Source organism: Gavialis gangeticus, unplaced genomic scaffold, assembly GCF_001723915.1.
Source record: "Gavialis gangeticus isolate Ggan-Ray unplaced genomic scaffold, GavGan_comp1, whole genome shotgun sequence".
NCBI classification, from domain to species: Eukaryota; Metazoa; Chordata; order Crocodylia; family Gavialidae; genus Gavialis; species Gavialis gangeticus.
In genome coordinates this window covers 8005060-8017410 of record NW_017729015.1, presented here as the reverse complement: position 1 = coordinate 8017410, position 12351 = coordinate 8005060, and the positions used below count along the sequence as shown (strand labels likewise).

Here is a 12351-nt window from a genome sequence, read left to right as displayed (position 1 = left end):
GGGGGGGGGGGGGTCCAATACACTCACCCCACCCTCCAGCAGGGGCTAACCCCCACCCCCCAGACTGAACTCCCTCTGCTTCCTCCCTCCTCCCATTCTGAAAATAGCACCAGGTTGGCAGGCAGTGCAGACAGAAGTTACAGAAGATGGTTTGTTTTGAAACATCTTCATCTGACCCCTCATGCAGTAAGGGTTCAGATTTTCACCTGGTCAGTCATTTTTTAAGCTGTCTGCAGCCATGTACTTGTTTGGTCATGGCTATGGACCTCTTTCTGTGGCCAGAGTGGGCAAAAATGGTCACTTCTGTCTGCACCTCCTATTAACTCACTGTGCAGGCTTTGTCTGTTGTACCAGCCTGCTGCACTCTCTCCATACCATACCGTGACCAGTACCTGTCTGATGGCCTCTCCTGTTTTCTTAGATCAGCTACCAGAGCATCGAGTCTTCAGACCCTGCGGTCAATGTGCCCGGCCCGCGGCGCACTGTCTCCAAGCTCCGCAATGAGACGTACCACGTCTTCTCCAACCTGCACCCAGGCACCACCTACTTGTTCTCTGTTCGGGCACGCACTGGAAAGGGCTTTGGCCAGACAGCACTGACCGAGATCACCACCAATATCTCAGGTAGTTTATGGAGATACCACCCTGCTGGCTATGACCAATTCTTTGAAAGGGAAGATGATTGTTGTGTTTACGCTGTATTTCTGCTGACAAGCTCAACATCTGAAATGCCACAAGACTGTTAAGGGCAAGGTAAGGGTAAGGTTCCACTAAGGGTAAGGTAAGAATATTATGGGTGAGGTAGGTTGTCCTGGCTTGACCAGGGGTCTGGACTCGGTGACCTTGTGAAGTCCCTTGCAGCTTTACTTCTGTATGCTCTTAAGGGCCATAGTTCCAATGCTATAGCCAAACTCCCCTTGGGAAGTTGGTTCTTCTTTTGGTTTTCTTGAAGTTTCAGTTGGATTGAATAGTTTTCTTCACTTCCTGTCGGAAACTACAGGTGGTCCTTGGACTTATAATTGGTTCCTGAAACCATGTCTTAAATTAAAACGTTGCAACTTGGAACTGATTTTCCCAGAGGAAACAATGTTATAAATGGGGGATTTGTTCCTGAACCAAGGCCTGATACCCTGTTTTCATAAAAAAATAACCCAGAATTTTGTACTCGCTCAATTATAGATGAGTAATATAGCTACACTGATGTATTTCTATTGTAAATAGCAATCATATTGATTTGGAAGGACTTCTTTGAGGTGACTTTGCTGGACTTTTTGAAGGGTTCTTGGCTGGAGTCTTCTCAGGAGTCTTGGTTGCAGGTTTTTCTGGAGTCTTGTCTGCTTTCCTAAAGAAAGTGTTCAAGGAAGTTTGGACAGATGTTCTCCAGGGAGATGGGTGAGGCAGCAAACTTATTTGCTGGTGTGGCATCGTGTCAGATCAAACGTCGTAAAGTCAAAACTGATGCCAGAAAGTTGAAACAGGGTGTCAATTTATAAACGTTATAAGTGTGAAACATTGTAACTCGAAATGTTGTAAGTCGAAGATTGCCTGTATCCTTTTTTCTCCCCTTATTCTACTTACTAAGTTGGTACTGATTTCTTCCCCCCCACCCCCACAAGTGTAGACACTTTTCTGTAGGCATGATCCAGCAGATAGCGGTCAGTGGGAAAGCTCCACTCTGACTTCAGTGCTGCAGGATGGGCCTTGTATAAATTACTGCTGGCAGAGGTTCACACTACAATGGGCCAATATTTCAGTGACCATCAACATGCACTTGTGCATGCTGGAATAGCCACATGCATGGTTCAACACTCATGCTTTGGGAAGTGTGGACTTCAGTGCTGGGGAAAGGCAGTAGCTTCACAGAGTAGGCTCGTGTCCCATGTAATCCCTGGACGGACAGGAGGGACGCCCACCCCCACAGGCCAGGCTGGGTGTTCACTCATTAGCCCCTCTGCCAAGAGTGCCAGCCTGCTTGCCAGTCAGCCCACCGACTCACCTCGGAGAGACTGCCCAGCTACTCTTGCATGGCAACAACTTACACCCAATGTCTCTCTGCATGGCACGTTAACCAGCAACCTTCCGCAGAGCCGGAAAGCATCCTTATCCCCATCCTCACACCAACCAAAGCATGGCTAGAGTTTTGATTAACCCTTCCTTGTCCTTCCCACTGGCAGTCCTGTCCATGCCTTGCTGCCACGATTACCCCTTTTGACCACAGGCTGTACAGGAGACAGGAAAGAGCAAGGAGAGCCAAGGCTGCTCTGTGACAATCAGGAAGGGTGGCAGTCCCAGACAGAGCCTGACAATGCACATTCATGGCCTTCCCCTACTGCCTCACTTCCCGCTGTGCTGGCACAGTTAAATACGTCTTCCCTTGAAATGGATTCTTCATGCTCTGGAAGTCCCCTCCCCCTTCCCCGGGCTACCCTGCCATCAGGATTCAAATGGAAAGCAATGTGCGTTACGTTTTACAACTCTGCTGGATAATTTAGTTGCATGGCGGTTTGTGAGCTGCCTTGTTTACATTGCGGCGGACCCGGGCTGTGGTGCTAGTGGAACACATTTCCTAACTCACTGGAGCGACCTTGATGTGATCCATTAGCAGGAGGTGGGCTGAGAAGATAGAAATTGAACACTGCCAGCCCTGTATTGTTCCCAAAATGGTCTTGGAGAAATGATATTATTTGCATGAGTGAGAAACGGTGTCTGAGGTGGAATAGATAAGATGCCTTAGCTAGGTGGGAAGGGACTGTGCTTCTTTGTTAGATGGCGCATTGTCTTTGGCTTACCTGTGCCTGAGCATTCAAAGAGCTCTCCTGTACTGGGGATAAGGTTCTCAATGTGGATAGAGAAGCAGGAGGGATTGGGACTAGGTGATATTTGTGAGATAAGCTAGAGTGGTATGTGATAAATAATTGTATGTTGTGCCTGTGGATCTTATTCCATGCCTTGGGCTTGCTGCACCGTGTGATAATGTCCCCACCACCCTCTCACCTGGCTACTATTGGGCTAATATTCCAGCCCCCCGAACAGCAACAAGAAATGGTATAAGAAGGGGAGTTAACCCTGTCAGGTGGTTGGAGCTGTATTACAACCTGTGTCAGGCTCAGCCTGCCTTTCCAAAGGAAGGGGGCAGGAGACAACACATGGAGTTGTTTTGGGATAGCCATTGTGGAAAAAAATCCTTCTACTAGTGCAGGTGCCCCTTGCTCTGCATGCATTCAGTCAGTTTTGAAAGCAGAAATTAAGTGGAACAAGAATCCATGTGTCCCCACATGGATTTATTCAGGAACAGCTATTACACGCTTCATTTTCTTCCTCCATTAATCCAAATTAACTTCCACATCTAGATGAAGCCAAATTCCAGGGCCACATGGGAAAAGAGTTATTCAGAGAGAGGCCTTGTGGCACAGAAAGGGCAGCTTGCATTCAGAGGGTGGAGCGGCTTATCCATTGCTCCAGGTGTGCAATCCTGCAGGAGGCCTGGGGAGCAAGACCTGCAGGTATACACACTCCTGTAGGAGACCCCAGGTCAGGGGATGGACATGGGCTCTATGTGGAACTCATGTTAGAAACTCTTTGGAAGAGGTACAACTTGGGGACTGCAGCCCTGCATCTGTTGAGGATCCTTTGATTCCCTGGCTTGTGGGCTGGATCGCAAGCTTTCTATACGAGAATAAAATCAATCTGGCTGAGGGAGGTTTCCTCCTCATCGTCCTCTTCTGTCCAACTGTGGAAGTCCAACTACCTGCCCGTTGTTACCTCTGCTTGAGTCCGGAGCCAGTGCCAGCTTTTCTAGGCAGCTTTAAAGCGCAATATCTTGTTGCCTTGTGAAGGGCAGCTTTGTACTATTGGCAAGAGGCATGAGGCCTCCATTTGCCAGTGGCATCTGGCACTTGCTTTAAGAAATGCGCTAGGAGACTATAAGGTTGGGACATTCTTATCCCTGGAAGAGATGTTTTGGGTCATTTTTTAAAGAGGTTGTATCTGCAGGAGTTTCGATCCCACCCTGTCTCCAGACTCTGCCCAACAGGGCTCATGGAGTTGCATTTTCACAACAGCTTAAAGTCAGGCTTTCAGAAGTGCTTAGCACCCAGCAGCAGCCACCTTGGCACCTAGGGCTTCATTTTTTTAAACCGCTCAGTACCCAAAGTACATCCAGCAGTCTGAACTCTTTTGGAAAATCTAGGCATTTATTTGGGTGTGTAAGCAGGAGCTTGAGCTCTTTTGAAAATAGTCTCATCTAGGGGTGCTCAACGGAAAGTTGCACTTGTAGTGAGTAAGGCACTTGGCTTTACCTGCCAGTGAGCACAAGAGATGGTCTTAAGGGCATTCTTTTGAAATTTCCCTAGAGCTGTATCTTTTTCATGCCACATCCTGTGCCCCACTTGCCTTGGAATGGCAGGAAAGTTCACAGATTCATAGACGTTAGGGCTGGAAGGGACCTCGAAGATCGTCAAGTCCAGCCCCCTGCCCAAGGGCAGGGAGTCAGCTGGGTCAAAGGATCCCAGCAAGATAGATGTCCAAATGTTTCTTAAAAGAATCCAGAGTAGGTGCTTGCACCACCCCTGGAAGGGAGTCTATTCCAGGCCTTGGGGGCTCGGACGGTGAAGAAGTTTTGCCTTATGTCCAGCCTGAAACGGTCTCGGAGGAGTTTGAGACCATTTGACCTCATTATCCCTTGGGGTGCTCTGGTGAACAGGCATTCCCCCAGATCCTGATGCACACCCTTTATATATTTATAGGCAGCCACCAGGTCCCCCCTGAGCCTGGGCTTATCCAGGCTGAAGAGTCCCGTGGCTCTCAGCCTCTCTTCATAAGACCTGTTCTCTTGTCCTCTGATCATGCATGTGGCTCTCCTCTGGACTCTCTCAAATTTTTCCACATCCTTTTTTAAATTGTGGAGCCCAGAATTGGATGCAGTACTCCAGCTGCAGCCTCACCAAGGCTGAGTTCAGCGGGAGGATGACATCCTGTGATTTGCTTGAGAAACATCTATGGATGCAAGCCAGAGTTTTGTTTGCTTTACCAGCTGTGACATCGCACTGGTGGCTCATATTCATCTTGAGGTCAATCATGACCCCCAAGTCCCTTTCAGCCGTGGTGCTAGCAAGCGTAGCACTGCTGAGCCATAAGCATGCTGTGGGTTTTCTTTCCCCAAGGTGGAGTACCTTGCATTTTTTGGTATTGAATGCCATCAGGTTTTCTTCCGCCCATTTTCTGAGCCTGTTGAGGTCAGCCTGGATCACTAGCCTATCCTCATGTGTGGACGCTTTATCCCAAAGTTTGGTGTCATTGGCGAACTTCGCCAGTCCACTTCTGACACCAATGTCTGCGTCATTAATAAAGACGTTAAAGAGTATAGGTCCAAGGATGGAGTCTTGGGGGACCCCACTGGTCATGGCACACCACGATTATTTACTTTCATAGGTTACTGCTCCTTGGGTCCGACCTCAGAGCCAATTCCCCAGCCATCGGACTGTGATGTAGCTGAGGCAGCAGTTGGCCAGTTTTTCCATGAGGAGATCATGGGACACCAGATCAAAGGCTTTTTTAAAGTCAAGATATATGACGTCAATCTCTTCTCCCTTGTCCAGGTGATATGTCACCTGGTCATAGAAGGAGATGAGATTGGTCAGGCAAGACCTGCCCACAACAAACCTGTGCTGGCTGTCCCACAAGATATTGCCATCAGCCAGTTTGTCTAGAATGGCCTCTTTGGTAATTTTGCCAAGATCTTCCCTGGAATAGAGGTCAGGCTGACAGGCCTGTAGTTTCCTGGATCTACTTTCCTCCCTTTCTTGAACATAGGCACCACATTGGCCTTCTTCCAATCTTTGGGCACTTCACCTGAGCACCACGAGTTCTCGAAGATCCATGCCAGTGGCTGAGCTATGATGCTTGCCAACTCCTTATGTACCCTGGGGTGTAAACTGTCTGGGCCAGCCAAGTTTTTTTTATTGGTTCTTATTTGGAAAGACTTCAGATCTTAGCCACCCTCCAGCAATAAAGTGTGCCCTGATTGCTGCAAGAGGGGTAGGGAACCCTTTCACTAGGTTTGGTCTTTCTCTAAGATTCCCCAGAGCATGGTTTGCATACCTGCTGCTCCTTTACCCTGCGTGCTCCTGTGTATGGGGTCCCATGGGATTTTCCTGGTGACCCTTTCTGTGCTGTGGTGATGTGAAGTCACCAGGACCTCAGACAAGGGAAACTACTAGAGTAAATAGGAGGGAGGCCTGTCTTGGACCTCTTGAGTCCTCAGCCTAGTGGTTACCCAGGAAAACTCACCTGGCTTTTCTGGGAGAAATTCTACCTCTTCCAAAAGGAGAGGTGTGCTCACACCTTGCTGACCTGATACACCCGTCACAGCTGCCTCTGAGGCACATGTGAGAGCAGTGCTATGTCTCTGATGTCTCCTGGGCTAGTGCAGGGACCAGTTACATCAAGAAAATGCTTCGCCCTCACAATGGTTGGGAGTTCACACATCCCTTTTTTGGAGCGCTGCCTATTCAAAGACAGTGAGGCTGTGTTTTTGCCATCACTGGGGTGCTGGCATCACAGGGGCTTACACAGAACTTCCCAGTAGTTCAGCCAGGGAATCCAGGTTTTATCACAAGCAGGCATCTTGAGAGAGTGTTCAAGCCTCAAACTGCTGCAGTTACGGTCAGCCTTATTGGGAGAGGCCAGGGAGACCCCTGGAAGGAGAAATGAGCTTGCATTTTGTGGATCATTCTGTACCTATACCACGGCAACAATTGCACATGGCAGGGGCAGATTTACAGAAATGAAACTATTAGTCTATCTGAGTTACAAATGTACAAACGAGGGATTAATTGGGCTTCATTAACAAGCCATACAGTACTTAGGGCTGTTTGCTAATGTCCTTGGTGTAGCTATTAACAGCACTGAATGGGTTGAGATGTTTCCTAATGGGGGCATAGAAATTACAAAGCAACATGAGCCCAACCCAAGTGACTACTAATTAATCAGGCACTCCAGGCATGACAGAGACATGAGGGCAAGGGACTGTATCAGGGTGGGGAGAAAAGGTTCCCTGAGTCCATTGGAGAATGGCATTGGGAAGTGCAAGATCTGCCTACATGCATTTCCATGCTGGTTACTGGAAAAAAAACCCAGAACAAAACAAAAACAACCGGAGTGGTGTTTGTTAATAATGAACATCTCTCTTCTGCGCAGCACCTTTCCTCCCAAAGTGACTACGGGGTTTGCACTTTCCTCGTGACAGGCCCAACCTTTATACCCGTCTCTGAAATTCTGCCATTTCTGGGCTGGAGCATGGCAACGGTGCAGTGGTGCACAGCATGATATCAGGGCAGAAAGTGAAGACTGTGACTACTTAGGGAGAAATAAGGGAGGTGGAACATAGGAGCTGAGCTAGGATTTGGCCAGGACATGGAGGCTAATGCTGTGAGCACAGGGCTTTTGACTTTATATGTTTTTTGTCTCATGCTGAACATGGTACCTTTAGTGACCTAATGCTCCCTAGCATTGAGTTGGAGATTATCTCTGTGCTAAATCAGGTGGAATTGTGTCCCCGAACGGTTGAGTTCGCTAGTGCCGCGTCCTGAACATGTAGCATTTTTCTTCAACTTGTCCCATTTGTGTCCTGACACCACTGGTCCTGCCGAGCTGTTGTCACTCCTGAGTTGCATCTAATACACTCCAGAGTTTTGCCAACTCAAGCTTTCTAAACCACGAGTCTAGCCCGCAACCTGCACTCTGAAAATGTGACATTTTATTTAAAGGTCGTGACATTTTTTTTAAAGAATTATAATTGGGTGTGATTTTTTTTTTCTGGTTTCTGAGCCATTCAAGTTTGAATTTCCAGCTTTCCTCCCCAACTACAAGGGGTAGAAATTCGTGGATGTGTGTTTGAAGCTGAGATTCTCCCATGAATGACTCCAGAAGCTGGTGATATTTTAAAAAAAATGCCAAATATCACCACACTCATAATAGATAGCAACAGTGAGGGAAGCAGCCTTAACCTCTGATTATATCAATATTTTCCACTGCCATAAATATTATTCCTGAGTTCTCTCCTACAGCAGCTGTGCAGGCCACTAGGTATCTGCCTGCCACTCAGTACCACACAGAAAACCCCTCCACCCCATCAAAGCAGCTGGTTTGAAGAACACAAAGTGCAAAAGGTCCCACGCTGCATAATTCAGAAGTAGATCACAACTGGTGCTAGGATACTGGGTCCCAGTCCAACCCACTGTAGAAATAGGGACATTCAGATCTGGACCTAGGTTTGGTTTCAGGACCGCCCGCCAGCTCAGGTTTACTGGCTCCTCTCTTACCCTTGAAGGAAATGGTAGGTATTTGAATATATTTTCTGATGGGTTGATGCAGATTAACTGCCTTTTTCTCTAAATCAAGCAACTGGGCAACAGCAGTGCAGTGCAACTGTGTCCAAACACATTTGTCCAATTAATAATACTTGGCTCTTAGCCAGCCCCTGATGTATAAAATGATGGTTTTGCCTCGCATCTCCTCTTGGAGCCTAGGTAATTAAGCAATGGGGATACCTAGGTACAGAGAGGTTAAGTGACTGGCCTAAGGTCCTACAAAGAGTCGAGGGGCAGAGCCCAAAAGTTCTGAGTGGGCTTCGCTGACACGCGGTGGAGCCTAATGCTGCACTACTCACATTGGCAAAACCCTTTAAACCTCAGCGAGAGAGACCGGAGGCCTGAATCTTTTGGTTAGACATAGCTAAAGCCTGGCACTAGATCAGGGTTGGTGCGATGCGTAGAGCAAAGAGTGAGAGCCAGGAGGACTGGAGTTGACTCCGGACTCTTCCACTGTCCAGCTGTACCTTGTGTCTGACCTCAGGCAAAACCATCAGCCTCACTTTCCCCATCTTAGCAATGGGGACAAGGATCCTGATGTGCTTCACAGGAGGGCAATACATCCCAGCCATTTAACACTGGTGAAGTGCTTTGAAGTCCTCAGAAGGAAAGTGCTACAAAGGGGCAAACATCATTAATGAAATCCAGAGGGATGCTTGCTTCTGGTGCTGCTTACCTCAGGCTCCTGCTGTCTGACTGGTCGTGCCAGAGAGCCCGTAGCCTTCTGTCCCTGGGACTGTCAGTAACTTGCTTCCCTGCATGCTGGGTCCAGACTGCTCATCACTGTCTCGCTTCTGCTTCCCTTGCAGCTCCCACCTTCGACTATGGGGACATGCCATCACCTCTGAGCGAGTCGGAGAGCACCATCACCGTGCTGCTGAGGCCCGCACAGGGCAGAGGGGCCCCCATCAGGTAGGAAAATGAGGACTGTTGAAAGGGCTCTGAGCATCCTGTATGCGAGGCATGGTTTGACCGAGGGCCCTGTCCTGAGGCTTTCATTACCATGAGAGCTAAGAAAGGGCCCCAGGGTGAGGCAATCACACTCTTCTTTTTCTTTCTCTATCTTACATTCCTGGGAAATCCTGGGGCAGAACACCAGCTTTCTCTTTCACCTGTGGATTAATGAGCCACTGGTTAAGGGCACATCGCACCTACCCCTAATAGCCTCTTGGGTATCCATGAGGCATGATGCCAAGTCAGCACCTGAGCAGCAATTTACTCAGCACTTGTCCCCATTTAAGCAGGTGTCACCTGGACTAGGGGAGAGGTTGCTAAAGGTGGTCTGCTCCCTGTTTCAGAGGTAGCCATTGGAGCTGGTCATCTGTACCTTGTTCTGCCCTGCTTTGGAGACTGCAGGATGTCATGCTTCACACTTTACTGAGGGCTTGGGGGTGACTTCCTAAGGTTTGGAAGATCTCCCAGCATTCAGACACATGGTTTGTTCTGCAAACAGGGCTTAAGTCTCATAAGCTTCTCATGAAATTCAGCGACTGCTGCTGTGAAACAGATTACTAGCTTTGTAACACTTCTGTTCCACTATCAGGCATCTGGCTGGAGACCCAGAGAGGGTCTGAGGGTTAGACCAGGTATGTCTGAAGCAGTTTGCCCATGGGCATTTGCTGTATGGTTGAGTAGCAGCTTTATAGCCTGGGATAACTGAACTGGCCTAGTTCACACAGAGACCAGTGAGGCTATTCAAGTGGGTATTCGCTCCCCAAAAAGTGGGCTGTATAGCTCAGCCTTCAGTGTTCACTACAGAGCTTGGGGAAATCTCCCCCTTCCTTAACTATTTTCCTTGTGGAGATCCCATCTTCTCACTAAGTTGCAAATAAAAAAAGAAAAAAAAGCCTTTGTGTTGTTGGTAGGCAGTCTGGTTCCCTGTGTTGGGCAAATGGGCTTGGAGCTTGGCACCAGTTCATTGCTGTCCTCCCAGCCTGGTGTACAGCTGTGCCCTTGACTCAAGCAAATCTCTTTATTTCAAAGGGCTTGGAGCTCCCCTTAGACTAAGGTCAGGGATGCCTTGGAGCAAGCTGTTTGTCTCATTGTTGGTGACACCCAAGTTAGCTGATATGAGAAGTTCAGATCCCATAATTTTCTTCAGGGGCTTCCTTGGTGGAACTGAAGTGAAGTGGGAGATCCATAGTGCACTAGTCTGCAAGCCCACCTCCCCAGGCCTCAGTTTCCTTTTTTGTATGGTGAATCTAATGGCACCTCCCTGAGAGGGATAATTGCTATTTACTGGCCCCTGTGTGCATGCTGTAAACAGCAGATCAAATCAAAACCCCAGGCACAGACCCCCTTGTGGTGTGGGATCTAGGTCCATCTTCTTTGTCTTAGGTTCAGACTCTTTTCTGGTTGTTGCTGCGCAGCTTGGTGTTCTCCTGCCGTGTAGGAGCTTGGGGTTTTGCCTGTCAGGCAGCACTGCATGGAGGACTGAGCTCAGACCTGGATGCCAGGAAGCTCTGAGTGTCAATGCCGCTTTGTTCTGCGTGGTTTTGGGAGAGTCCCTGTCTTGCTCTGTGCCTCAGTTCCCCTCCACTGAAAGAAGATAACGCCATTAGAGACCGAGTGGTGCAAGCTAATCCCATGATAACGTTCCACGTGGGGCTGTAGCCGTGCTTGTGAAATACATGGACCGCTGCAGAGTGCTCTCTCTCGCAGTTGCTTGCAAATGGCATTAGAATCCGGAGGCGCGTAACAAATGCGTCAGCAGGGATTTGCAAGTAGGCCTAAGGGAATTAGATGAATCTCATGTTGGTGGGGCTCCAAAGCCCTGGAGGCTCCTTTGCAAATGTAAGCTGTGAAGGGCAAATTTAGACTGAGGATGTTTACCTGCAGGAATCTGAAAATTAAGTAGTAAAATGAACCAGTTGGCCTGTTTTTTTCCTCTCCTCTGAGCCTTGCGCAAGTAAATAAACTCCCTGTGGGCTGGAGTGGCAGAGTGCTCAAGGTGTTTTGCTGTGGCTCCAGATGTGTGAGTTTGTGCCCAAGGCTTGTGCCAAAAGCCTCCCTGAGTCATTCCAGATGGAAATGAATGCTGGGTTATTCAGGCTGAGGACTCAAAGGTAGCTGAATATGATGCTGGCCATATCCTTCCCTTGTTTGCAGTGGCTACAGATGCTGGCAGGCCTTCAGCACACTAAATGTGCTGGGTGGCTGGGCTTGGCTGGTCTCTCCTTATCCCCAATCCTCCTCCCTCCTGAAAGGGGTCAGGAAATTGTTTTACTGCAGCCATATTACCTGAACAGACCCTATGGGCACCGCGGAACGGTTGTCCCAGCACCATCAATACGAACTCAAGAAGCAGTGACGTTGTGAAGCGTGTTGGATCAAGTGCTCACAGTCCATTCCCCAAGAAGGCCCATCTGCCTTCTCATTAGGGGAAATGCAGCTCGGCCTGTGTTGCGCTGTCTCTCCTATCTGGAGACAGATCGTTCCTTTTGCTGCCGTGCCTGGTTCAGCAGCACGCTGTGCTGAGGGATAGCCTTTGAAGCACTCTTTCTTGTGCTGTTGAGTCTGCACAATACAGACAGCGAGTGGGAGTAGGAATGCAACGTGCGGACTGAAGCTTGAGCCCGGAGCTCCGCTGTGAGATCACCTTTCACCTCTTTAGACAGTGAAGTTCGTAAGGGAAGCAGAAGCAGCTCTGGCTAGTAGGAGCCCATTAGGGAGCTGCTCATGCTTCATGAGAAACACTGACCAGTGACTTTTGCTTTGAGTCACCGGTGCCGCTCTCCCCAGTTCTGAACCTGCTTGCTGTCACCTGGGCAGCTGTCCAGATGCAGGCCTTTGCCAGACAAAATTCCTCTTCCTTCCCTCCTGCCCAAGCTGTGCTTGCTTATTCTCAACCTAAAGCCATCTGCCTCTGCTTGTGGCAGCCGGGCCATGGCTCTGAGGGTGACAGCTGTGAAAGAGGAATCATCTGAGCTGTGTGGGATTATGGCATGAGTAACCCCCCTGGCTTATGGCTTCCAGGCAGTCTT

The 12351-nt window shown here is 48.9% G+C and overlaps 1 protein-coding gene across 2 annotated transcripts in view; it reads left to right on the top strand.

Annotated features, from left to right (window-relative positions):
• Nucleotides 1-12351, top strand: part of PTPRU (protein tyrosine phosphatase, receptor type U) — a 246083-nt gene that overhangs the window by 109028 nt on the left and 124704 nt on the right. For both annotated transcript variants that reach the window (XM_019512143.1, XM_019512142.1), the window contains exons 9-10: nt 422-623; nt 9178-9280. In XM_019512143.1, the coding sequence (XP_019367688.1) occupies nt 422-623; nt 9178-9280 (305 nt within the window). The remainder of the gene's footprint in view (nt 1-421; nt 624-9177; nt 9281-12351) is intronic.